This window comes from Rhodnius prolixus, unplaced genomic scaffold, assembly GCF_049639745.1.
Source record: "Rhodnius prolixus isolate KJV_2025 unplaced genomic scaffold, Rpr scaffold_2, whole genome shotgun sequence".
Taxonomy (NCBI): Eukaryota; Metazoa; Arthropoda; class Insecta; order Hemiptera; family Reduviidae; genus Rhodnius; species Rhodnius prolixus.
This window is the reverse complement of record NW_027411592.1, coordinates 12007238-12034742: the sequence shown is the minus strand read 5'-3', so window position 1 is coordinate 12034742 and position 27505 is coordinate 12007238. Positions and strand designations below refer to the sequence as shown.

The following is a 27505-nucleotide window of genomic DNA, read 5'->3' as shown; positions in this document are numbered from 1 at the left end:
ACTTCCCCGCGGTTAAGGATTCGTTTTAATAATGACTAAATTAGTGAACCAGATTAGGAAGTTGCGAACTTTTATTTTAAATTTGATCATTTCTTCTTTATAGGTTTCCTGGCAATGAACGGCGACCGCACCATTTTGAACTGCCATTTTTCATTTTATATTCTGGAAATGTCTCTTTTACTCTTCAGTGTGTTCCTTTATTACTAAAGTTCTTTTTGCCATCAACCAAAAGTTGTTTTCAAAGCAATATCTTTTCGAAAAAATCTAGTAGAAAATCTAAAGCAGTCATTATATTTGTATTTCTTATTGGAGTTTGGGGATCTCGATGGCTTCAAAGTACTAGGTGAGAAGCGCATGGAAATAAATGAAATTTTCATCAGCGACCAAACAGATCTGTTGTGCCAAAAATAGGGGATCAATAACGTCAATGCATCAATAACGGGTGTAAAAAACAAACAAACAACCTTTGTCAGCCTGAAAAATTTGTAAATGTAGTATTCTTTGACAGAATAGAGCAGGGAATGAATAAAAAATATTTATCCAAGTTATATAAAGTATGCAGCAGTGAATGGATTTTTTTTTTTAAATGTTATTTATAATTTAAAGTTTTAAATTATCTTCTTTTAAACATTACTTTGCGGTAATTTAAATTATTTACATTTTACTAATATTCAGGATCTCATAAAAAGAAAATTAAGGAAGATCTTTGACAATGTGAGTGTAAGTTTTTATGATAGAGATAGCCTTGCGAAAAACTTGAAGAGGATCAAAACGGATCTGCTGGGTATTAACATTTGTAACAACTTCCCTGAGATTCAAGAGCTTGTCTAGCGATCTGCTAAGAATCATGACAATTTCTTCATTTTGTAGATACCTTACAATTTTTAGAAGATATAAATTAATTAAAATTTGGTTTTCAGTTGATCCAATTGAAGTTTTTACAGATTAAGTTGTTTAGTAATAAGTGTATTAATTTCACAATGTGAGAAAGAGTAATTAAAAAAATTTAAGCTGCAGATATTGATAAACAGAAAAATCCCTTTTGTGTTAATAATAAAGAACCAGAAAAAAGAATGGAATTATTTGGAAATAAAATAGTCATTTAGTGCCCTTAGGATTTTAAGGGGCGACCTGTGGCATAAGTGGCACTACAGAATACTTCTTTTGTCCTTTATTGTTTGTGTGAAGTAGGTATAAGAGTGATCACAGAGAAGCGGTTTCAACAATCACAATAAAACGAAATCTCCTTAGTTTAAATTTTGTATCTTTTATTTATACTTGGGCTTACTCATTGAATTCCAGTTTTATCTCGCCTGTATGAAACCTACTGATGTTAACATCTTAAATACTTTATTCTGTCCAAAACAAGAAGGATATTTCATTTAATTAATACAAATTTTTGATCTGGGATTGAAAACGATAATAGTTTTTTTATACACTATTATAAAATGGTATAAATTTATTTTGAATGTCTCATTAGGACCTAAAATTTTCTTTTGGTTCACACAAAATTGTTTTTATTTTAATGTTGTATATTCTGGTTGACAGTTTTGACATGCTTTACCTTTAAACTAATGTGGGCTTATGAAGTAGGCCCTAAGAAAGACGCGTCAAATCACATATTCATCAATACACAAAACAGATCTATTTACAGTTGCTTTTTATATATTAAAAACACGTTAAGTTTCTGTTATACCTATATTATTAGTGTGTCAAAAATTAAATATTATTTAAGAAAAAAAATTTTTCTACGTTGTATTAAACAAATTAGTTTTCTGCCTTGAATCAATTCTTTTAATTAATTAAGTTAAATTGAATTTTTGCATCACTTGTGTGCTGACAGTGCAAAGTAAAATTGGCACCTAGGTCGAACTAAAACTTTTGACGCCCTTATAGGGTTTTTATAAGATTTATAAAATTATTTCTTAAAATTTCACCACATCATGAAACTGTCCTTACATTTTACAAATTTTATGTTGGTGGGTGGATCAGCTGGGCTACCAAGAACTTCCTGGTGGGTCTGGCTGGAAAAATTCAAACAAATGGTCGGTCAATGTACCAGGTATTTTAATGCTAATGTTGGAAGAAGAATGAAAATCTTGTTAAAGTTTTAATATCTTTGTATTTCTCGGGAATACACTTAGGTAAACACTTGTTAAAAATTGAAAAATAGTAAAAATCTCAATCTTTATACTTTGTTTGCTAATCTCCTTGGGACGGAACTAAGACAGTAGTAAATAGTCAGGTAAAGCCCTCAATCAATTGCACCACTTTACGTTTCTTGATACTTTCTTAAACATGGCTCCAAACATGATTCCTCAAATGTAGGTTTGTAATTTTTATTTGAAATATTTTTTCCGGAACAATACGATTGAAAATACTTCTGTAAAAGTGAAAATCCTCTTTGTTAATTGTCATTTCAATTGCATGTATGGTCCTATAACTTATGAATTAAAACAGTTGGCGAAGGATAAATTTTTAAAATGAATAAAAGTAATATTAACCATATACTGAACGGAGAAGCAGCACTTTTTCCTAATAAAATGTAAAGCTCAAATTTTCAAATAGAGTAGTTTCGGCGTTAGGTATTGACATCATTCGTTTTGGGGCGCACATTAAAGAAATGTGGACTTATATGCGCAATTAAACATAAAAAAAATTTTGTCGCTACAGTTAAATGCGTAATTTAGTAAGGTTTTTATAACTGAAATGATTGTCAACTTTTTAGCTTTCTTGAGTGGTTTATTAGTTCAGTAGTAGGAAATCGAAGCTAGACAGGCAAATGCGCTGTAACTAATAAGAAAGAATTTTGTATTAGTTATTCTCAAGTCCCAAGGAAGTCGGCCAACGAAATATAATGTTGCTTTCTTTGATTTTTCATTTTTGAGCTGAGTTTAATTTTTTACTGCATTTACAAACTAAGTACTGAAAACTAATCCTTTGGACTCAGGGAACCTGTATTTTGTGTGTTTTTGGTAAAAACTGAGGATGGCATTACTTCCTCTCACTTTAGTATTAGAAAAAGTGAAAAAAGGTCAATGGAACGGATTAATTTTTTCAGATCGGTTCACCGACCAACTAGTCATCAGGCTTCCTAGTCCATCCAACATTATTTGTAACAGTTTTGTAGCGTAAGTGTTGCATTTATGATATAATTACTTTTAGAAAATGTTTATTAATAATGTTAAAAACCTACTAGAGGGGGCAATTTCACTTCACACGGCCTTAACTTAAAGATAAAATAATTAACCATTTCAGTTATTATTTATTTATTTATTTGTTTACAAATAATAATAATAGTATGAGTTTATCATATTTTTGACCCATATATTTAAAATTAACTCTACATTTCTTGTAATGAATACTAATTTGGTACTATACTGAGAAATTTGTATTTGGCGGTGTTGGACAATAATTCTGCCATAGAGGGAGTATACCTGTTGTGCCCGGTCCAGTATCCCCACCAGAAGCCCTGAATTGTAGCTCAGAACTCAGATCGACCCGCCCTCACCAGTGTCTCTAGTGTATAACTGGAACAGTAGTGCCCCGGAATATCTACCTTCCAGGTACTGATATGCTCTCTACTCTTTTGTTCGCTTGTATTTATTGTTATTATTTATTTATTGATATATCTCTTTTATGCTGAAATGTATACATACCTATAATTGTCTTCTTGTTGATATTTTATATTGAAAATCCATTGTTTTTCAATAATTACAACCTGAAAAGAATAATCAGGTTTAAACGGTGTTATCTAGTATTTAGCTGAACCGTGCAGGTTACCCCTCCCTTACCCATACACACACACACACACAAACGTAAATCTCCGCCTCCCTCCAAATTGCAATAAAAGCTCACTGCGATAGCCACCCCCGGGCCATTTGCCAGCCTTGCAGAATACATACAACTCCAGAACTAGTGACCCTAACAGTGACAAAACTTGATGCAATATATTTCGTTTTCGTTTGGCTGAAAAGCCATGAACAGTAGAGAAAGTAAGAAAGAAAGTTGAGGTGATCCCTTATAGAGGGTGCCATTTTAATGGCTGAATTCTTTTTATTTATTTTTCACTTTCTTTAAACTTGAATAATCACAAATGGACTAATATTGAAATCTTTACCGATTGGAAAAAAAGGTCTACCCAATCCATCTATTGACTCATTACGTAAATTTACAAAGAATTTATTGAAAAACTGCAGTATTTGGTGGCGAATAAATAAATAAAAATAATGGTATACATTTTGTCATTCGTCATTGTCATTACCATCATCGGATGATGCAATTATGGACAAACAGTACATTCTAGTTACAAATATAATGAATGTCCTGTACTTTAGATAATGGTTTATTTAAAATTATTACTTTTCTAACACTTTATCAGATCGATGCTCTTTGTCGAAGGTAATAAAAAAATCTAATATTTTTCATTATCATTCCAATCAGATTGTAACTCTTCAGGAGTAATACATTCTTACAGAAAACTTTTGCAACTTTCACTTGACATTCCTCTTAACTTTAAATTAATCGAATTGAGAAATTCTAATGTACCAGTGAAGAATGAACTGTAAAATTAACTGAAATCCTTTTAAAGTCAATTTTGTGGAACAGCTATTAACAACAGTCAATTTAAAAAAAAAAGGAAACTCATCCACTATCTAATAAAAAATCATGGAGTATTGAAAACCAACAATAATGATTCTTTAATTTAGAATAATGACGAAATATTTAATTTTCCAGCACTACATGTAGGTGAATACACTAATCTATAGATAGATAGTAATTGATAATATATTGAAAGGCCTCTTTTGTGAGAAGCCTAGAAAATGTCAGTCCTCCCTCTGATCACCTCTAGAATTAATTTTTAATGGACGAATTTTTTTCTAGTAAAAAAAAAGTTTTTTAAATATGTACTAGAATTTTATTGAAAATTGCTGGAGCAACTTTTGAGGAAATCTTGGAAAAATTGAAGAAAAAAGAGAGTTTTGGTTTAGTGACACCTGGATATGAAAATTCAAATTTGGTTTTCTAGGATTTTACTGTTCCAGAGATGCTGTCAGTGAGAAAAGCACATGTGCATATATACATAGAGAGAGTGCATGAGTTTCTGAAATCTTGTTTCGTATTGAGGCAGCCATGATTTTCTGGAAAAACTTAATAAAATATGGACCACAAAATTCCTACTTGTATCAGGATTTTTCCAACATTAGAGGTCTCTCATACAAAAAGCTTCTCTGACAATTTCCTTCTAAGCGATACTTGGGGCCTGGCTCTGTGTCTATAGCATCTTTCACATTCGTTTAGTAATTTTTCTTTGGTTGGTTCTCTGAGTACAAGTAAGTAAGTGGCCGACCAACCTTAATTTTTCAACTAGAACTATCTCAGCTTGACGATTAGGCTTGTTCTACTGGTAGGATTTAGTACTTGTTTCTTCGATCAACACTTCACCTTCGAAATGAATTCAGTTCTGAGGAGTGATGGGAATTAGGGTGAAATGTTGACCTATACCTATAGACTGCCAGCTCAGTTTTTTGCAGACTTCTCTTTTAGAGAAGAAACATCTTACGTATAACCTGAAACCTTTGGTTTGAAGCTAAAATGTATTAAATTTCATTGTCGAGACGTGTGGTTGATAAAGGGGCAACTGAGCTAGAAGGTCCCTTAAAAATGACCCTTCACGGTCAGTGTAATTCATTATTATCAATATTCTTTAATATTGAAGCAAAGTTTATTGAAGATTGATATTAAAGTGTTGAAAATTAGATGAAGGTGTATTAATCTGGAAATGTGAATAACAATAATAATAAACATTTAATACATTCACGTAATACATTCTTTCTTTAGCTAAAATAAACTAACTTAACAGGCTTAGACACTAAGCCATCTGCCGAGTTGTTGTTTTAACTTAAATAATACGAAAAAATGAAAAATAGAAAGCGAGAAAAAGTGAAGTTATATACCTTTAACGATAAAGTAAGTGGACAACTAATGCCTATTTATTATGTTCTATCCATAATACTAAAGTGTACAATAGTTTAGCTCTTAGATTAGAAATTATTAAAAATAGAGAAAGAAATTATTAAAGTAAATTAGAAAATTATTGCAATTAAGAAAATAAAGTTAAACCATACAAGCCGAAAACATTTCAAAATCGTGCTAATGTCAAAAAATTCTTTAGAGTTGACAAATTGCATAGTGAACATTTTTGCTATCTGCTCAGAGTAATTTATTGGAAGTTTCTACTCACTAAATGCCATTATAACTGATATAAAATTTAGTTTTGTTTTATCATTCACTCAGAAATTATGTATGTCGATGATATTTCTTTATAGAAGTTTGATGTAATTTTGGCATCAGTCATTTTAAAAATTAAACTGTACTGAAAATCCATGTCCTACAATTCTAATAATTTATTCACAGAGTCTAGTGCAAAATAAATATTTTAACATCGCAGTAATATTCACTATAATGTAATGAAATCTGTTAATATCAAAATATATTTTGATGAACTTTTAAGTAACATATTGTCATCGATTTTCAGGCTAGTTGATTCACTTCCGGCTCATGTATTTTTAGTAATATTTATGTTATATTCAACTATGATAATATTACTATTTTATATAATACTAAAATAATCTAAAAGCTTAGCTCGTATGATACAGACGTAGATAACTTAGATAAAAATTCAAAGATACAGGATAGCAGTACATAATTACGTATTACCTTTAAGAGAAGCAGAATAGACTGCAAAACCCGCAATACAGGAGTGTATTGCGGGTTGTAATGATTCCAGATGTGGGTGATGAATTTCACAGGGCAAAGTTGATAATTATTTTTCCTTATTCGCATTATTTGAACAATGGATCGAAGCCAGTCAGTTCTCTTCGCATATCGAAATTAAAAATTAGAACGAGAAACAAATAAACCGATGATGACAATCAAAATTATAAAACTAAAATCAAGTCTCAAATATGCACTAATAATATTGACATTAGATGGGGAAAAAAAGATATATTAGGCTGGAAATATAGTGGAGCGGCGGGCAAAGCGGCGATGATAGCGAAGAGCAAAGCGGCGAAAACAAACACTAGAAATAGATAGAGTTGCTCTATCTTCGCTTTGCTCGCCACTATGCGCGGTCCCATATGTTAACTTGTGTTTGATTTCGCCGCTTCGCTCTTCGCTATCATCGCCGCTTTGCCCGCTGCTCCACTATGTTTCCAGCCTAAGATAGATGGTGGTGGAGAAAATACGTAGCTGTTAGTAACTAACTTCCAGCGTACAAGAGAAAGGGAATGTGTGTAGACAGAGACAGCGTTCTGTGCTAATAAATCTTTTTTCGAACCTGATGGACTTGATACATTCACTTATAGCAAAACTCATCTCATTACTTATTTGAAAAAATTGATACTATGGCACTTCTTATGTTAGCTGAAGGACAAATTTTTCAACGAAATAGGCACACAAACTTTCTTCTAGTTGTTTACAAAATATTACATTCTAAATGGTGACGGCGGAACGATATTAAGCTTATTTAGAATCATATTTCAGTCTCCATATTTATATTTTATAGATTTAGTGACCTTTTGCATGAACATGGTCATGTTCATATCTTTGCAAGTGTAGGACCGAAGACCGATAGAATTATTAAAAAATTGCACTAGTAAATTATTATTATTATTTTTTAAATAATAATTATATAGAACTTCAACAATCTCAGTAAATTATCTCAATGTGAATATAATATGTTTGAAAAAGGGTTCAGGTCCGCAGGGCTAGATAATATCTTAGATTTTATCCATCGCAGCTCGCATGTTTATTGTATCTCGGATCGGTTTGGGTCTCTCATCCATCAGTAAAACAGTGTGGTGTGGAGATTTCGACTTCATTTACGTTACCGGGTTACACTCGCTGATTGAATGGTTGATGGCTACATTTTTCTACCATACACAAAATTTGGTTATAAAACAAAACTTTCTCTTAACTTGCTGCAGTTCCATATGGTTTCCAGAATAGAGAGAGAAAAAAATTGAAATTATTATCTCAGAACAGCTTTTTGAAAGAAAGAAAATAAATTTATTATCCTGAGACTATTGTCCCCTTAGAATAAATAAATGTATCTACAACCTATCGGTTTGGCCTGTATTTATATATAAAAAATAAGTATTTACAAAAAATAAGAATTAAAATTAAGGAAATAAATGAATTCATTTCGGAGGCAGCTGTTTAGAAAGGAGATAATTAAATTAAACAGAAGAAATTTATAGATGGAAAGGATACGAACATGGCGGACAGATGAAGATAAGGAGTTCCAGAGAAAGGTTGCGCGTATTAGGAAAAATTTGTCAAAGGATGAAGTATGGTGTGAGGGAATATAGAGATAAGAGGAACGAGATCTAGTATTAAGAGAATGGATCAAGGATTTGAACTTGAAGAGTTGGAAAATATAAGATGGTCTGATGGGATTGGATTTCTTGGAAAAGGAATGAAGCCAAAAAATACTGGCGGCGGTAGACAGGAAAAAACCACTTCAACTCATCTTAGTCGTGCGAAATGCGAGAGTCTCTGGAAATACAGAAAATGAATCTTATGAAGCAGTTCATGAGACGCTTGAGCTTAGCTTTGAGATCACCAGAAAGACATAAGCAACTACACTAAGCAACCATAGTCGAAATGGGGGGAAAAGAAAGGAAACTAGAAGTTGCCAGGTCTTAATTGGAAGAAGGTGACAAGAACTATTAAACTGCTTCAGGATGTGGATAGAACGGCGAGAGATTTGGGTAACATGGTTTTTCCAGAAGAGGTTTTGATCAATCTTAATTACCGCTTAAATACGCGCTACTTAAGTGATACCGAGGTTCTTTACAGAGGAACAATATTTTATTGGGATATCATATAGGAAAAGTTTAGGAAGAGGACAATTTTTATTTAAATTTAAGGCGGTTAATGACCAAATTTTTGTAAAAATTATTTATGAGCACGCTTTCATGAGGGACATCCAGCACCATGTGTTAGTGTTACTCCAGAAAGAAGGGAAATGTTGGTTTAACGCAATTTTCTTTAGTTTGTTAGGAATTGCGTGTTGTCGATAGTAAAGAGTTTAAGATTTAGTTGTTATTTTAATCTTTAAGCAAAGAGCTTTTTGGTGTAAACTAAGCTCAAATAATTTTGATTCATAGACTCTCTATGGGAAGGCAAATGATAGAAGTGAGAATTTTTTTTGGCCCAGAACGATTTACATTAATATATACACACACTCATATATGTATAAAAGTTAAGAGTTCTTTCTGTTTAATGTAATCAGTTTATCAATGCCAAATCGTTATTGTATTCCATAATTTTCATTTATTTTAGGTTACCGTTTACAAGACAGAATATTGTGGAAAATCTAAGAATTGATTGTTTTCTTAAAGTCAACGTTACGAGTAGTTTTAGACAACTTATGTGATGAAGTCATTATATTGATCTATTTTTATTGTATAATTCAACAATTAAAAATAGCATTCGTTTTCTAAAAAAAAACACTTAGATTTCTATTAGTATATATTAATGTTGGATAGAAATGTCCAACTTTATTTTTATATTTTGTATTGTTCGAAGTAAAACACATTAAAAAAATTGATGCTTGAAATACTGAAGTATTCTTGTTGATGGTTTATTATAAGTTGAGTTTTTTGTTTGTATGAGAACTCTGTTTTGAATAGAAACAAACACAACTTCATCAATATCTTTTTAGCTCCAATTAAATAGAAATAAAAATTGTAATTATACTAATCTAATTGAATATGTTGCTAACGACATTGCAAGGCTATAAGTAGTGAGGTGATTTCCGAATCAGTTTTTCTGATATAATTTTAGTGTAATTCAGTTAATTATTCATAACTACAACTTAGCTGCTAATTGCCACATATTGTAAATCTGTTATCGAAGTCTATTTTTCAAGTTTATTGCGTAATAAACTAAAATAAATTATTTTGTTTTTTAAAAAAAGAAGTTGAAAATCTTTTATATTAAGATTAGTTTCGTGCATAATTTTTAAAACAAAGGAGTCGCTTAATCTTGCGTTGAGTTTATTTGTAATTTAATGAGTTCACAGATGACCAAAGGAATATCGGGGTTCTATTCACCTAGATGGGTTTTTAGTGGGCCCCTCAGAATAAAGAAGCTGGAAAATGGAGTTGAAGAAAAGACTTTCTTTTCTGAGAAGCAGACTCTATATTATGACAGGCAGACTATTCTTAAATTGTCCCTTTTATTTTTACATCTATCTTGAGTAGACATAGAAATTCTGGAATAGAAAGTGTATTTTAATAAGAATAAATGCATAAATGAAGAAAGCCCTACGATTCAAGAGGATTTCTCTACGCGCTTTTTTTATTTACTAACATAAAACAAGGCATTATTGAAAAGTAGGAAGTTCTCCGGCATTTTGATCTTGTTGTAAAGGAATACAGTTGTCTAATCAGCCTGTCTCCTGACAAGTATAATCTACACTCTAACTCAAAGCTGCTGCATTTCACGAGTCCTTAATGTCTTAATGTGTAAGGGAAAGCGGAAAATAAAACTTCATTCTTAAAAGAGTCCTCGCAATGTCTAAGATGCGGACATTTAAAGAGAATAGAAGATGAAGATAGTGGCCGAGGAGAAAGGAGAACAATGCAAGAAAGTGGTCAGTGGAATCGAAGAAGGACAAGTTGAATGGTTTGTCGACAACCAGGAAGATAGGTTCGGCAGCAACAGAACAGTGGTGCACCACATCAACTCTCACGGTGAACTGTGGAAAAAATGGAAAGAAAAAATTTTGTTATCTAATAAGGTCGTCACAAGTGAAATTAAAAAAAAACATCAAATATTTCAATTAAGACTTATTTATTACTTTTTCCCCTGGTTACGTAGTTCATGGAAAAAAAAATTGTAAGCCATGATGTCGTATCAGTTATGAGTGAAAATTAGCCTCCTTTTAATAAAAATCGATTAAAGATATTGATCTGGCTTAAGTTTTCAATATTTTATGTTGCATTTATAATAAATGGAATTATAACCTATTCGGCAGAGTTCTAGTTAGATCGTTATTTATATGAAAGTAAATTTTACTAAACACTGTCTCACGCATCGAAGTAGTTAATATTTTTTAGAAACTTAAAGAAACGAATTACAATAGTGGACAAAACAAATCCTTTTTGGGAAAAAAAATTATTTAAAAATTTTGATTTTTGTCAACAGAATTTTAGTTAGTAATAGATTGATTTTGATCTAACTAATGGGTTCATTAAGAAATAATTTTGATTTTATTTTATTCAGAATTTTCTCTTACTTGTCTTCGTCATGACATATTGAGAAAAATTATTCCTTTATTTCAAGAGATTATTATTATTTCAAAATTTCTAATAATTGATCAACTTTTTCTTTGATATTCTTAAAAATATGGTTTTCTTTGTCATGTGGTGGTTATTGAATCAGAGATTAAAATGGATTGGCAGACAAGATGCAATAGTCAAAGTTCTTTTTACACTCGGTGTTGTAAAATTGAAAATTAACCAAGATAAAAGTTTTCAAGGGTAGGCTGCTTTGGTTTAAACGTTTTTCTAGAAGAATTCCATTGAGGGAGCTAACGGAGAGGGCAATCGATAGTCTTGTCTCAAAAGCGCCATTTCAGTATTATGCATATAAATATTTACGTTATCACTTTTATAGTTAAGATAAAACGTATCGGTAAAATTTCCGGTTTGAAAAAGATTCCTCAATCGGATGTTGGCAGAAAATCAGAATAAATTCGTAAAGGACATTTATGGCAAGAGTTCAAACCATTTTTTTTTTTTTTTTTGTCTTCTGTGGAGTTGTTGAGATGTAATATTATAATTAATAAATTATGTTTTATTTACTTGATAAATGAACAAGGTCTCTCCGTCATTAGTTAATCTTGTTATAATTATTAAGTGTTATCTCAGACCCATTGTATCCACCGGAGCTTCGCAACTAATAACTTGCCTGTCCTAGAGTCATTAATATTTTCAACCTATTTATCAATGTCATTGTAAATTTGCAAACGTATCCATTTCGAGGTGAAAATTGTGAACCTACCAGTTAAATAAATCAATTTTATTATTTGTATAAGTTATTTAATATTTTACTTTAATTTATATATTTTTTTCTTTTAGTTCCTAATTGGTATTGCGATCATGTAAAAATATATGTGTATATATTTTTTTTCGGACACACCAGTTAATTTTAATAATACTTAATCATTAGTAAATTATAAAGGAAAATAATTTAAAAGATGACATAATTAATTTTATAAAAGAATACTTTAACCCAGTGCAACATCGCCTTGAACTGCTTCAAAGAAAAGCTTATTGGATTTATTAGGAAATGAATAAAGAAATTAGAAGGAGTTGAGAGAAAAGAGAGTAGAAAATTAAATATGTAGATATTAAGTACTGACCAAATTTATTGAAAGCAATATAAAATTTAAAAACATATGTGAGATTTGTTTAAAGAAATATGATTGGGTACCGAATAAGCCCATGTACTATCACACACCTAAAGCATAACTATAAACAGTAATATATTATTGAAGAAAGTAGATTATTTTTCCAAATATGCTCAATTATACAAGATTAGAACAAGAAAAGGAATAGAAGTAAGGTCATTGTAATTACTTTACACACTATGGAATTACTGAACGAGTAATATCAGACAGTGAACTGGATTCAATGATTAAAGTACTACTATATTTACATAAAACTCACTTAAATATTCTTCATAAGGACAGAACATGCTGAACCTAAAGATATCGCCAAAAGATGTTATATCACCCTATTACTGCATATTAGATTAGAATGCCATAAAATTGTGAAGAATTCATCAAAGATAATATAGAAATGAATGTAAATTATGCAGTTCTAAAATACACTCAGCAATAATATTAACAACGTTCGAAATAATTTACGGCCAAATAAAATCCCACATTTCATATTTTAAATCAAACTGGAAACACAATTAGGTAACAGCTGCATTATTAATTACCAACAGAAAACAAAAGCACCTACTTTCTTAAACTCAGAATGTATCAATAATGTATCAACCTGAAGTCATATATTTAATTAATACAAGGAATGAAATTAGAAGGCCTACAGTAGTCCAGCTCCTGCAATATAACTCATTTATTTATGTAAATTAAAACATTTTTTTTTCTTTTTTTTTATAACTGTCAAAGACTTCAAAAAGGAAATTGCCATTTATTCAACATTAATATGCATTAAAGTTATTGATTCATCGATCTTGCAAATTCAAATGCCATTGAAAGAGTTGAAAGTATTCTAATTTGAAGAAATAGGTTTGTAACATTATAGTATAATTTATTTGTAAATTTTTCTAAACATAAGAAAAGTCATTGAGAGGAAGAAAAAGAAAATTAATGAAAATTTCACTGAAAATTAGAATGGTTATAATTGTATTAAGTGAGAGTTATTATGGTTTCGCTATAGAATTTTAATTTTTAGTTATAACACAAACTAAGCAAAATTCCTCGGACCTAGAATGCATAGCTATGGTTTCTATAGTTTTAGGGTATAGTTATTTAATTGGCTATATTTGTAACATTTTATCCGTGAAACTTATTTTTAGCTCGCTTCTAAGGGAGTGATGAAGTGAAGTTCTGCTTTGAAGAGTCGTTTAGTGTAGATTCTTACATCTAAATATGGTGATATCTATGAGTAAAGGTGTTTTTCAAAATTCCGAGTTCAACTGTCCTGTTCGGTTTGTTCGAGATTTGTGTAATTGTTGTCCTGACAATTGCCAATATATTTCTTTTGATGTTGAATATGATGAGTGCTTAATGTATCCATTTTTTTTGTACCTTTCTTCGGAGAACTTTATTGGGTCCCAGGAGTAGGTATGTTATAGCATCAAGCATTCTTCAACAGGTAATTTTATTGTAAGGAACAGATATAAAATTGAAGCCAACTATATGTTTTGTTGATTAATCATGTATTTCTAGAAAGATTAATTATGTAATCTACCATGTTTTCCTTCCATCAAATTGGTGCGTTTTGGTATCCAAAAGGTGAGATACCAGTGCGCTACATGAGCATCTGAACCTGGTACACTTCTTGCCTCTTCATCTCTTCCTAAAAGCTAAAGAATGCGCTCCCAGCAGCATCTTCTTCAAGAACCCAAGGATATTTTCTTCAAATGCATTCATCAAACCTACTGAACTTGAAGTTTTGTCAAAACATAATTACTGATCTAAGAGTGATGCACGCTCCGTTTTCTCTTACAAACTCTTTTCTAGCCTACAAGTGTAGGAGCCACTAATCTAATCAATCTCCGTAACCATCCTGTAGTCCTAGAAAGGATGGAACATCCAAACTAAGGAGTTTCTTTTCTGCGCTTCTAGGAAATCTCAGACTTAATTCTTTAAAGTCATTGTAGTGCACAATCTGTTCTATCAGAGCATTAAAAGACTAGTAGAACTCCAAAAGAAGAACTAGAGGGAATAAGTAAAGGAAAGTGGGCAAATTATAAAAGAAATGTTTCAAGAGTCTTCGGAAGTAAAGCAAGCAATAAAGACTTAATGTTTGAACTCCGTTTCATACCAGCCTTTGTTCCTGTTGCATTACCAAAATGGATTCGAATCTATTGAATTTCTGCTGTCCACAACCGATAAGTCTTCCCCTTCATGTGATTATTCCGAGAATTTTGAATAATTAATCCAGGGGTTTACCACTTGAAATTATAGAATTATTAAACATTTTAGAAATGTGACTGTCGACTCTTTATTCGTTTAATTTATTTCAAATTTATATTTATTTACTTACTATTATTTATCCACTGTAAATTATTTGTTGGATGGGATTGCTACGTTTCTAACCTACTTACTGTTAGTTATGTATACGTCAAATAAATAAATAGCTGCACCCAAACTCACGCACCAATTTTTCATAATCGAATCATGCATTTCTGATAAAATATTGAATATTGACATGATCAAATTCCAACTGTTCTTTTTATAAGGGAAAAAGTTTATATTTTTGTAGTAGCTTTTATCGTTGTTATGAAAAGAAAGTTCAAAGTTTACAAATAAATAACTAGCGTTTATCCTCTCTAGTTTGTATGGCTGCTATGTTATTCAGTTAATTGCAGAGAAACCCTGTGTCTTGGTACGGAGGTCTTCCTATAGCCTGCTACAGACTATTACGAATCTACAGCAGATAAACTGTTCACCCAATTACATTCCATTCAAACGACCAATTGAATTAATCAGAAATAAATCAATTAGTTTATAATTTTGGATAATCAATATAATTTACGATGAATATAGGCAATCAATCAATCAATCAACTGCTGCTCCTAGCAATTTTTCACTTCTTTAATCTACAATTACCAATTTATTAAAGTACCAAGATATAAGAGTCCTTTTCAACACATAACTACGTCAGTTGCTTATAACTTATTGAAAGAAGGTCCGTTAATCACACTTTGGCTATTTTTTTTCTGTTGTCCAAAAATACAAATTTGATTCATGATTATTTTCTCTTGTCATTTCATATATTGGTAAATATCATATTTTGTTCCCATCAAAATATTTTGATGAATTTAACGTTGCACTTTAAAACTGAGGATATATTATGCGGAAACCCTGCAAAATTGTCTATCTATTGTTCAGAACTGTAAGAGGTGAGATTTTTCAATTATAAATTACAGTTTTTTTTGCAAATCTTACATATAAGAATTTCATTATGGTAATACTCTCTTTAAATAAATATTCCTTATGGAATATCAGCTCCTAGTTTATTCTTTCTGCTTTCTTCCCTGTAGCTTTAGCAAAATTTTAAGCTGCCCTCGCAATAGCAGCACCTCTGGAAAGGACACAACCTAATTTGGTCACAACCTTCTCGGTTTCTCTTTCTCCTCCTCACTTCACTAATTTTGTATGAGCCGGTTTCTAGACTAGAAATACATGCTTGGTAAAAGATAGTTTCTCTTGTCTTGTAGAACATTTTAACCCAACCAACCTAATTTTGAGATCCTGAAACACCTACAGACATCAAATAAGGTGTGAAGAAATAAAGGTTGGAGTACTTTGTGTATAGTTAGTTGAACTCATATATTTGCATATCGATTCAACAATGAGCATTCTTTTGAATTTTTTTGTATACTATATTAATCTGTATTGTTAACTATTTCATAATAAACTATGTTCATTAAGTTACTTAGAAGATTAATCAATAATTTGTTTGCCTAATTACGTTGCATGATTCCTGTGACAGAATTTTCAACCATTATCCTATAATTAGTCAGAATGACACAAGCATTTCCGAATGTCGTGACAAAAAGTGTGGTGAACAGTAGATTAGATATTCATGAAAAAAATTACTTTTTTTTTTGTAATTATACGATTATCAAACGCAGATGGTGATATGTACTTATTTATTGAATATCTGTCTGTAAATAAATCAATAAACAGAAGTTAATATTTATCATTTTAAAATAACCGAACAAAGTAGTAAAAACAGTTGGGTCTAATTTTTATTTGCTTACGAAAATTTAAAGTTACCAAATTAATAGTAAATTATATTCTGCAAAATTTATTTTATTTCTAATGAAGTTTTCTTGAATGCTTCAATTACAAACAATTTTCCAAGATTTGTGTTCTCATTTTTGTCAAATTAACGATAAGTTAATTTTTGACACCTATTCATGTCACTTTTAGGGTTCAGGTTAAGGTTAAAGAATGAAAACTTTGTAAAAACGGATTTTATTGCATCATGCCACAAAAATTTATTCTCAAAAATATTTTATTTTGAATTAGAAGATTAAAGCAAGGATAGTTTTTCCACAGGTACTGCAGCTAAGATCTTAGGAGCCAGGGTCTATTGCCTTTTGTGCAAGAGAAACTGCTCCTTTTTATATGGTTTAGGTTTGTCTTAAGCGTTTGTTTTTTAATAATTTTTTCTAGTTCCAGAACTCTCATAAGGAAAAGCTTAAAAAGCCCTTTTTAAAGTACAATCTGTCTCTTAATTTTCTCTCGTTATACGAAAAAAAACAGTCGATCCTGGGGAGAAAAAATTTTAAGGGGAGGCTGAATTCGAATCACAGCATCGGAGTCCAATAAGCTGCTACTGAGCCAACCCCTTCCCTGGTATTACATGTTGTAAACTATCCATTGATTATAAATGACCACAATTTGGACGCTTCTTTTGAATTTAGATAATACAGATATTCGTACCGTTTGGTATTTGAAGCCATGAAAATTAGATTCAAAGTGTAAAGTATGTGCTTTTACGTCGGCCTTCACCTAAAAGTGACAAAGGAGCTTAAAGCCGTTTCTAACAGAAGGTTCATCCTTTAATTTTACCATTATTCATATTAAAATTATAAGTTTTAGAGATTTTGGAGATAAAATTAATAGATTAATTGTATTCGGCACTTTTGGGTGGCTAGTTTGCCGATTGGTTGGGAAATTGTTGAATTGTTGAGTTGTTCCGCTTGTGTTGATTAAAGCAAAATAAATTTTATTTATATGGAACTATTATGTCTAATAAAATATTTAATTATTATGTTCAGGAAGTTGGTTGGCGGATAATGGCTAGATAACAATGGGGGAGAGTACATCTTATCACACTGGAGCCATACACTCAAGCAGCCGCTCTTACCTCTATAGCGGTAGCGATCGTCTTGGCTAATCTCACCATCATTGCAGCCTTCCTCAACTCGAGAGGTAATTTTTCTCTCTATGCTATACACTTGAGATATCTCGGGATTATGCTTACTTAAAGAGTTTTGTAAAGTATTTTCTGGAGAAACTTAAGCACTGCTAACTTTTTTTTTTTTGTATGAGACAACTGGATATTAGCTCCTAGCTAAACTTGTATGTAAAATAATTTTTCTTCTATACCTTGAAACAATTATTATAATTTTCGAACATTTATTTCAGGACCTGGTGAGGTGATAAATTGTTACCTGCTCTCATTGGCAGTTGCTGATCTTCTCTGTGGCTTATTGGTCGTACCGTTATCAGTGTATCCGGCACTTGTGCAAAGATGGGTCTATGGAGATCTAGTATGCCGATTGGTTGGGTATTTGGAGGTTACTCTCTGGGCGGTATCAGTATACACATTTATGTGGATATCAGTCGACAGGTATCTGGCGGTGCGCAAACCTTTGAGGTAAATAATTTGTTTACTCATTTTATTTGTGATTTTTTTATAAGTCTAAGAGGGGATTTCATAAATTCCAATTGAAAATAATAATAATCTAACTACTTATTCAGGTGTCATTTTGGTGTTTGGAATATTGTTCTATAAGTTTTGTCAACTACTGATATCCTTGATATAATCAGATGTTTTTTGCAAATGTTGAAATCCTTTTACTTTTTATTGTATGTACAATAAATTAATTTTTCTATTTTGGGTAAAGTATAATATAAAGCCCTTTTTTTGTTACCCTAAGTCAATTATATTTTCGTTGATAGTATTTATGTTAATTTGTTTAACTGATAATATTCTACAATGCTAAATTTATAACACAAATCTGAGTAGCTGACGGCAAATTTACGAAGTCATCATCGTATAGCAAAATGTCTTCTGTTTTTGTTCTTCTCCTTCAATACCATACTGCTTTTAAAATTTTAAAATAACGATTTATAATTAAATGTTTGCTTGATAATGTTTTCTCAATTAATGACAATATTATGCTAGTTTTTTAAGGGTATATTTTAACAAAATGTACTAGTTGACTTCTCGGCTATAAATTAACTTATTTATCTCGATTTTCCATCTATGGTAGATATGCCGTATAGTTACATCTTCCTCCAAAATCTTGCTACTCTCCCTGCTCAAGCCTGTGGCAGCTACTTCTTCCTCCCACTTTACCGGTGGTCTTTCTCTCTTTCGGTTTTTCTGGGAAATCCATCTTCCACCATCTCTGTCCATCCACCAAAGGGCGTGCTCTTAAGATGTCCATGCCACTTCAACTTTTTATATCCTGTCACTGACATTCCTATTCCTCATTTTATTTCTTTGCGTTTATTTAATACAACTCTAACAATAATTCATTTATATTATCCTAATCATAGAGAGGCGTTATTATGCCCTACATTAATTCTCTCAAACGTTCTATGTATAACATGAATGAAGTTTCTCTTTACATATAGTACTCTCATGGTTCCCTACTTCTTGCTATAAGCATTTTCAAGTTGTCTTATAATCTGTTAATAAATCTGCCTTAATTCTTTCTTTATACTTTGTTATGATTAGCCCCATAATGATAATGATGCCGAAGAACTCCCAAGGAGTAAAACAGGATTTCTACTGCAGGGGTAAATAGTTTCCTTCTAGTCTGTTCTTTAAAACTGTGCCAGTATCCTTGTTATTGAACTTTTTACTCAAATACCTCAATAACTTTCGAAAGCTTTCTCAGGTTACCCAATTAAAAATAGTTGAGATATACCCCATCCTTTCCTCTTAGGAGAAGATTTCATGTTTAATGTTGCATCATGATATTAGCATCAAATGAAAGAGAATAGTCATCGCTCGAACAATAATTGTCTAGAATTCTAAAAATATGAACCAGGAATCTCCACAAGAGAATCGTTTCATATATTCCCCTCACTTAAAAACTATTATTATTAATTTATTTAAAGTTGTGTAGGGAAAAATTCCAGAATTTCTGATATCTAACTTAACATTTTTTTATTTTTATTTTAGGTATGACACGGTGCAAACTAAAATTCGCTGCCAGTGTTGGATGGCACTGACATGGGTATCTGCGGCGATGATGTGCTGTCCTCCGCTACTCGGCTTCAATCAGCCGGTATTCGACAACGATTCCTTAGTCTGTTTACTCGACTGGAGGGATATGGCTGCTTATTCGGCTACCCTCGCCGTCCTGGTGCTTGGACCTTCCGTCATCACCATCACATATACTTATTCCTACATCTTTATGATGATGAGAAAGGTCAAATCTGGTGCGCCAATTCATGATAAAGAGTATGCGACCGCCCTTTCCGAAAATCTTACCAACCCAAGTCATGTGATGTCATTTGTATTGGTGATGATGTTCTGTGTCTCATGGACACCTTTCATTGTTGTGAGAGCTTATGAAGGTACAACCGGTTCAAGGATGTCACTAATACCCCACCTTCATTTCGCCGTATTCTGGCTGGGCGTACTTAACTCAGTATGGAAAGCAGTAGTATTAGTATTTCTCAGCCCCCAATTTAGGCTAATGCTTCGCATATTAGGCTTTACCCTATGCTGCCGGCATAGGGCCCGAATGCAAATGGAGCTGATTGGAATGGAAGATGAATAGGGTCTAATATTGGCCTAATTCTATCTAATCTTCTCCAAACCTAATTTTACCATTGTCTATTTTTTCATCCCGTGCCCACTTCCAGCTCATTGTTGCTACAGGCATAGATAATCTGTACAGACGGCAATTTCTAACATCCAGGTAAGATTACTAGTTCCTGACCCTGTTAATATTCGTCCCCCTAAATGTCTATGGTTGCATTAAACACCATTTTTGTTATTAATACTAATGTATAAAAAATAAAACGCCTTATGTAGATAAAAGAGGTGTGTGGTTATATATATGAAATCCATGTGCATATATTTATATTGTTTATATATATATAGTATATATAATGTGAACACATATTTACATGCACATATTATAGAAGCTCAAATTATGTGTACAATTGTCCTCCTCCTCTACCTAACCTGAAGTCCTTGAAGACTCCCTAATGTGTAGGCGTCCTTTAACATTGCGACAATCATACTTTTTATTTTATAGACATCTTGTGAATCCTCAAATTTTGTTTAATAAATAGACATACAATGTTGGGAACTGTCAGTAGATTACTTGTATTATAAGTATATAAAAAAACATTGGCTCATTAGTAGAACCAAGACTGATGTGGTAGAGGGGGAGGATGCATCCTTCATCTAATGAACATTAATTATTAAGTCAAATTTAAAGTAGACAATCCCTTAAATAATTTTCCTTCAAAATTCAATCAGTTTTTATTTATTTATTTAACATAAATGTCATTTAAATATGTGTAAAATATATATTTCTGACTTTTTAATAATATCGTATTACAAAGAATACATTCTAAAAATAAAATCAGGCTAATTAGATGCATTAACATTTATTTGAACTACAAAGCTTAATTATTTTTAAATCACACGAAGTAAGTAATGCAACGGGCGCAATAACAATGTGTACGAAAAACAGAAGAAGCATGATAATTTGAAAGAAGTTATTTCTAATTACAGTTTGGCTAGTTTTTATTATTTTATTTAACATTCTGTAAATTGGAACTCAGCATTAACAATTAGATTTTATCTACAAGTAATGAATTATTCTTGGTTTATTTTTGTTCATAATTATTATTTTTTTAAAAAAATCATTTTTAGAATTATCGCATTTGGTTTTTTTGAAGCGTTTTGAAGAGATTTGCTGTTAGTAGCTAGTGTGGCCTATGCTTCAGTTTTGTACCATTAAGGTGATATTTCTTTTAAAATAATCAAAATTAAAGAAACATCTACGGAATTGAGCCTGTACTAATAAACATTAAAAATCTGTGGGATTGTCGTTGAAAAAGTGTGAAAATAAGATAAATATTGGCATATAAAATGAAATCACAAATCTTAAATTGATATTGTAATAACTAAAAAAAAAATTAATTACATTAAGACATTTTAAAGCCAAATCGCTCTAGAAAATAAATAAATAATGTATCAAAGTTCTATGACCTTCAATCGATCAACATATTACCTTTAATTTACTTCCAATCTGAACATACTTATAATATTTACATGAGAAAAAGTGAATTCCTTGAATAAAGAACCTAACATATCCAGATGGATGTTATAACATTTTGATGAATAGGTGATTATAGATTTCTTGTTGGCTTTTAAATTCTAGAGTTGCTGCTATATTATCCTTTCAAAATGAGTTAATTTTTGGAAAATGCTAAATCTTATTTTTGAGGTGTAACTCTTTCAGTTCCAATTGGATAATGTTTTTTTTTTATTCTGTCGTAAGTTTTTTTCATTCTGTTAAAACTATTGATATAATCTCCTTAACAAAAACTTACAGTTTAAAAAGTTAAGTATAAGGGTTGATTAAACGCCAAAAGGTACACAAATCAGCAAGTACCCAACATTTCATTCAAGCTTAGTTGATATAATTTAAGTAATTTTGCTGCATTAACTTTTCCTTCACATTTTTTAGAATTTATTAGATGTCACAGACCCATATGCTGGCCAGTTCGTTCATAATATTATTTGGTTATAATTATGATAAAATGTATATTATATCTTCGTTTTTAAATAGGTACTTTATTTTAACTCTATTCCAAAATATTCTTCTGATTTATCTTTAATATGCCCTTTATTCTGAAGTTGTCACATCTTATACATGCATGTTAAAGTAGAAAAAGACAAAGTTAGAGTCGGCTACTGTTTAATTTTGAATCACGGAGGATTTAAAACAATATTTCAGACTTGAATTCGTCTTACCGAAATATTCGTGAGCACAAATAACACACAGTTAATACCAAGTAGATTATTCAACAACAATTATTCATTTCTCAATTGTAATTTAATTTTACTTACAGTAAAATACTGGAATAATTAGCTGTCCTAAAAGTATGCAATACTTATTTATTTTATATTACATAACATATATATAACATTGTGAGAAGAACAGCTACATTGAGAGTGTGATTGAAGAAAACTATATTATTTGCGATAAAGCCAGATAATTATTACCTATTATTATAAACGTTTGACTACTACATAAAATAACAATTACTTTAATCGAAGAATAAACTTAAACAGACGATTTTTATTAAAAATAAAATAATCGAAATCATTGATGTATGTTGGTGTAAGCATTTTTTTTAAAAAGTTTTTAAATTTTGTAGCCTCGTATTTTTTTTTATTTTTTATAACGTTTTCTTTTTAACCTGTAATTAATAGTTTGATTATTATAGATTAATAGATATTACAGTCAATCTACAGTGCTACTTGAACAAATTTTTTGTAGATGAAAATGGCCAGCATAAGGGTCTGTGACATCTAATAAATTCTAAAAAATGTGAAGGAAAAGTTAATGCAGCAAAATTACTTAAATTATATCAACTAAGCTTGAATGAAATGTTGGGTACTTGCTGATTTGTGTACCTTTTGGCGTTTAATCAACCCTTATACTTAACTTTTTAAACTGTAAGTTTTTGTTAAGGAGATTTTTGTACCTTTTGGATAGATTTTCATTTTTGTCTATTTTGCTAAGTTACATATCTGCTTTACTGTTTTTTTTAAATTTGGAATAAGAAATTCTATCATTATAACCTGATAAGGTGTTAAGTAGGAACCGTAACTACCACTGGAGAGATCTTTTTAAAGAATGATTATAGTTGCGGTCCCCAAACCATCCTCAATAACAATTTTTTTGAGAAAGCCTTTTTATATAAAATAGGAAGGTATTTGTACGTAAAAAGCAAATTTAAACTGCGATTTCAGACCTTCCTTTTAAGAGGAGTAAGAAAAATAAACGGGCGATTACAGTACTTCTCCCTAAAAGGCAAAGAGGCAAAGATTTTGAATCGAACGACAATTCATTAATGTAAATAGTTTCACCCATTGATAATTTTAACGATTTCAGTACTTCCTCTTAGTAGGTGTAAGAGCATGATGGCACTTCACAGCCACGTAGAGGAGCTTTAATCACTTCTTCGTGCTAAATTTTATCAAAATCGGACAAAGCGTTATAGAAATATTGGTAATAATAGTTTTAGAAACGGCCTTACTTGGGTGGGGCAAACTCCCCTCCATATAAGGCGTAGCGACGAGACTTTTAAAGTGCAAATCTGTACAAAATTTCGATTCGAATGACACTTCATTCATGAAAATCAGTTCACTTGTCGATAATTTGAAACGATTGCTATACTTCCCCTTAACTAGTGTAAGAGCAGATCGCCGCTTTAATGTTACGTAGGGGAGCCCTAACTCTATCATCCTACCAAATTTTATCAAAATCGGGCTAAGATTTACAGAGTAATTAGTAATAATAATTTTGAAGGGGGCCTTACATACAGGGGGCTAACTCCTCTCTAATTCGGTGTACAGCGTCGAGACCCCCAAAAGGCACATCTACATAAAATTCCGAATCGAATGTCACCTCATTCATGAAAATCGGTTCTTGCGTTTAGGCGCTACGTAGTTTACAAAAAAGGTAACAACAACAAGAAGAAGAAGAAGAAGAAGAACAAGAACAACAACAATTTCTGAAAATGCCGTTTTTGCTCATTTTCGGCGACTTTTTTCTCGAAATCTATTAGGTCTGGGGGGTTGCAAAAAAATTACAGTTATAAAGGAGGGTTTGCCCTATATTTTAAAGAAAATTTGGGAATTTTATCTTTTATAGAAAAAGAGAAAAAAATTGTCAAAGTTGGGTGTTTTTTAACGTTACGCTTTTTCGTGCACTTTTTGACGATCAATCCTTATACAACTGTCCTACCGGACAGTTTTAATTTAACTTAAATTAAAAAAATTGTGTGAAGTTAATTGTGATTTTTAATTATAATCAATTTTACACGTAGTATTTACTTTGAGTTCATTAAGAAAACCGGAGGTGACAAAATTTTGTATATTTTTATGAAAGAAGACTATCATTGCACTTCAACCTTGGAGAAAATTTACCGCGAATTATATCGTCAACTGTTAAACATGTAGAGAATTTGTATAAAATTTTAGTTAAGGACCCATTGGAATTTTAATATAAATTTATTGATATCCTTTCAACTTACAGTAATACTTATTCTTACTTCTTTTGAAGTTAATAACATTAACATGTAACAGATACAGTAAGAATATAAAGGCAAAAAAATTCATATCCATTTTTAATTCCTGCTTCATTTAAAATTTATTCCAACGCAGTATAAGGCTTATTTATTATGGACTTCGGAGTCTGGTGTGTTCAGACCAGCTATAAATTAACTAAATATGATTAATGAATTAATAATTTGTTGGACTCATTCATACTGAACTATCTAAAATGGAAATGACTCTGGTTTAAACTGAATAAAAAGTCCGTTCTGATAGTCTGCGAAATATAATTCCTATACAAGTTCGCAGATGAGAAATGGTTGAAGAACACTGTTCAATTGTACGCAACATATTAAATTTTGTATTAATATACAATGATATATACGTTTGTATGAATTTTGTTGGCACTGGTTTTCGTTATAGCCCCTTTAATGTATGTACAAATATTTATTTAAATAAATAGAATGTATATTTATTTATTAATGTGTAAAGAAAGATAAGTTGAAGAAAAGATTAGTAGTAAATCAAACACAGTGAACCTTAATTTTTAATATTTGATCCAGGTCACGAAATTATGAATATCTGGAAAATTTTAATTCTGGTTATTGAAAATTAATCTCGTCCACGGTACATTTCATACGGTTTTATGGTTTATTTATCCACAATGGCATTTCCTACATTATAATAATTTTTTAACAGATCGCAATCTTTTTTAATTATAGTGCTTAGAAACGATTTTATGAGAAAGAAAAGGCAAAACTGTTTTTTCTTTGTTAAGACGCGTCAAAATTTGAGGTCATTGGTGCAGAAATTTTTCAATGAAGCGCTGGCCTCTGAATAATTCTTTTCGGAGTTTTTCTTCTCATGATGGACAAAGTGCCCATCTAACTTTGACAGTTTCTACTTTATTACTCGGATAAAAACATTGTTTTTAAGCTTACCAAATTTGAAGTACAATAATGAACTTACTCCATTTTTCTGTTAAATTTTTTTTGTTTTCTGGCAATCAATACTGCTGATATAATTAAAAAAAAAAAATGTAAAGATTGTTGTAATTGATCTCATGGTGATTTACCAATAAAATAATGTCACTAAATTGCGTGCTATGAAACATAAAAACAGATGTCAAACCTAGTAATCAAAAAATCATTGCTTGTAGAAAGAAATAATCTGCATCATCAAATCACTGCATATAAAGTTTTTTTTTTTTCCGTGATATACTTAAAAATGTGACTACAAACAGAAGCAAGACACATGAAAAGCCAGTGATTATGTAGATTTATTATTATTATTACTAATCAGTTACAGGTAAAGGAATATTATGGCCACTTACCTCCTAGACATAATTTTTGTACATCGAATTAAATCTGCTATGGTAAAGCTCAGCTATAATTGTATAAGCATTTATAACTATAGTCGTAGAAACCCTTAAAAAATAATAATAATAGATATATAAGAAATCACATTAATGTCAATTTATTTATGTATCATCTTTCAATTATTTTTTCGAAGAATATGGAACATCTTTTTTAATTTAATTGTACATCTAATTTCAAAATTAAATGAAAACTTCCTTTAGGGGAAGCAATAATTTTCTCAGTCTCAGGCCTAATTACAAAAAAAAAAAAATAATAATAATAAATAATAAAAAAAAATTATCAACTCTTAATTTAATAATCTATATGAACTATTATCCTGTGAAAAATATATATATTAGAATTTATTAGTAATTTTTACCCTTCTATTATAATGTGTGTAGTTGTTTCATGAAGACCTTCAGTCACCATAGCAATCTTGTGAATGATGGTTAAAGCTTATTTTGTTTTCTTTAAAGTTTTATAACATTAAATATTTAAAAATTATATAAACAATACCTGAGTTCGCTTTCAGGCAATGGTATTATAAAGCAAAAAGTACATTAATATTACTTTCATAAAAGGCTAGCAATTAGAAGTTATGGTGTAATACGCTGTGTTGTTTTTATAATAAATTTGCTGTTAATTGTAGGATAGAATTTATGAAAGATTATCTTTAAAAAATTAATAAATAAAAATGCTCTGCAAAAACAAAATAATTATAAAGCTTTTTGACTGCGTTTTTATGTGAGTATAGAAACAGTGTGAGTTAGTGTGTATTTGAAAATTTTACATTTCCGTGCTCTAGTAAATTCGTTTTAGCTTATACTATGTTAAGCATACCATAATCAAGAGAATGTTGTGACCATAGCTTTTCTTTGGTATACATCTTTTTATAAACGTCGTACTCGACTAGTTGGGTATTACAAAATTGCATTGCATCTTATGTTTGTGTAAAATACTTTTTTATTCTACATAAAACACAACATGTCCTTCAACATAATACTTTCATGAAATATTTACCGTGATATAATTAATTATTGAGTTAATGATTGTTCTGTTTCCTTAGTTAACAAAAGCGCACAAACACATACTCATTCTCAAAATTTATATTCACATGAAAACTCATAAATATTTTTTATTTTTATGTGTATATAATATATATATATATATATATAAAATAATAATATTTAAATGTGTTTTTCGAAGTAATTTATATTTTTTTGTACAAATATAGTTCATAGTTTTATAATACTTTTTTTAAAAAAAATAATGTTAAAGTATTTAAAGATTTAAATCCAAATTATAGAATTT

General features: G+C 30.7%; 1 protein-coding gene and 1 long non-coding RNA gene across 4 annotated transcripts; one reads left to right on the top strand and one right to left on the bottom strand.

Moving 5' to 3' along the window:
* Positions 1-1410: 1410 nt before the first annotated feature.
* Positions 1411-13151, bottom strand: LOC141448944 (uncharacterized). Of its 2 annotated transcripts, XR_012455269.1 has the most exons (5): positions 12747-13151; positions 11880-12074; positions 3660-3721; positions 2195-2383; positions 1411-2024 (listed from the first exon to the last, which is right to left on the bottom strand). It is a non-coding gene; the product is annotated as an uncharacterized lncRNA (long non-coding RNA). The 2 variants fall into 2 exon arrangements; XR_012455268.1 differs by lacking the exon at positions 1411-2024 and having other exon boundaries at positions 2134-2383.
* DopEcR (G-protein coupled receptor DopEcR) lies at positions 3464-26438 on the top strand. 2 transcript variants are annotated; one of them, XM_074117818.1, is made up of 4 exons: positions 3464-3566; positions 17566-17719; positions 17936-18167; positions 19707-26438. In XM_074117818.1, the coding sequence occupies exons 3-4, from the start codon at positions 18121-18123 to the stop codon at positions 20308-20310; spliced, it is 651 nt and encodes a 216-aa protein (XP_073973919.1). In that variant the 5' UTR covers positions 3464-3566; positions 17566-17719; positions 17936-18120; the 3' UTR covers positions 20311-26438. The 2 variants fall into 2 exon arrangements, with proteins under 2 accessions (XP_073973919.1, XP_073973920.1); XM_074117819.1 differs by lacking the exon at positions 3464-3566 and adding an exon at positions 13898-13922.
* Positions 26439-27505: the final 1067 nt, after the last annotated feature.

Bases quoted from the DNA above. Each gene is read 5' to 3' on its own strand.
- DopEcR (XM_074117818.1), top strand. From the start codon at position 18,121: ATGTGGATATCAGTCGACAGGTATCTGGCGGTGCGCAAACCTTTGAG. The intron at 18,168-19,706 runs GTAAATAATTTG...TTTTTATTTTAG, and splicing joins GCGGTGCGCAAACCTTTGAG to GTATGACACGGTGCAAACTA.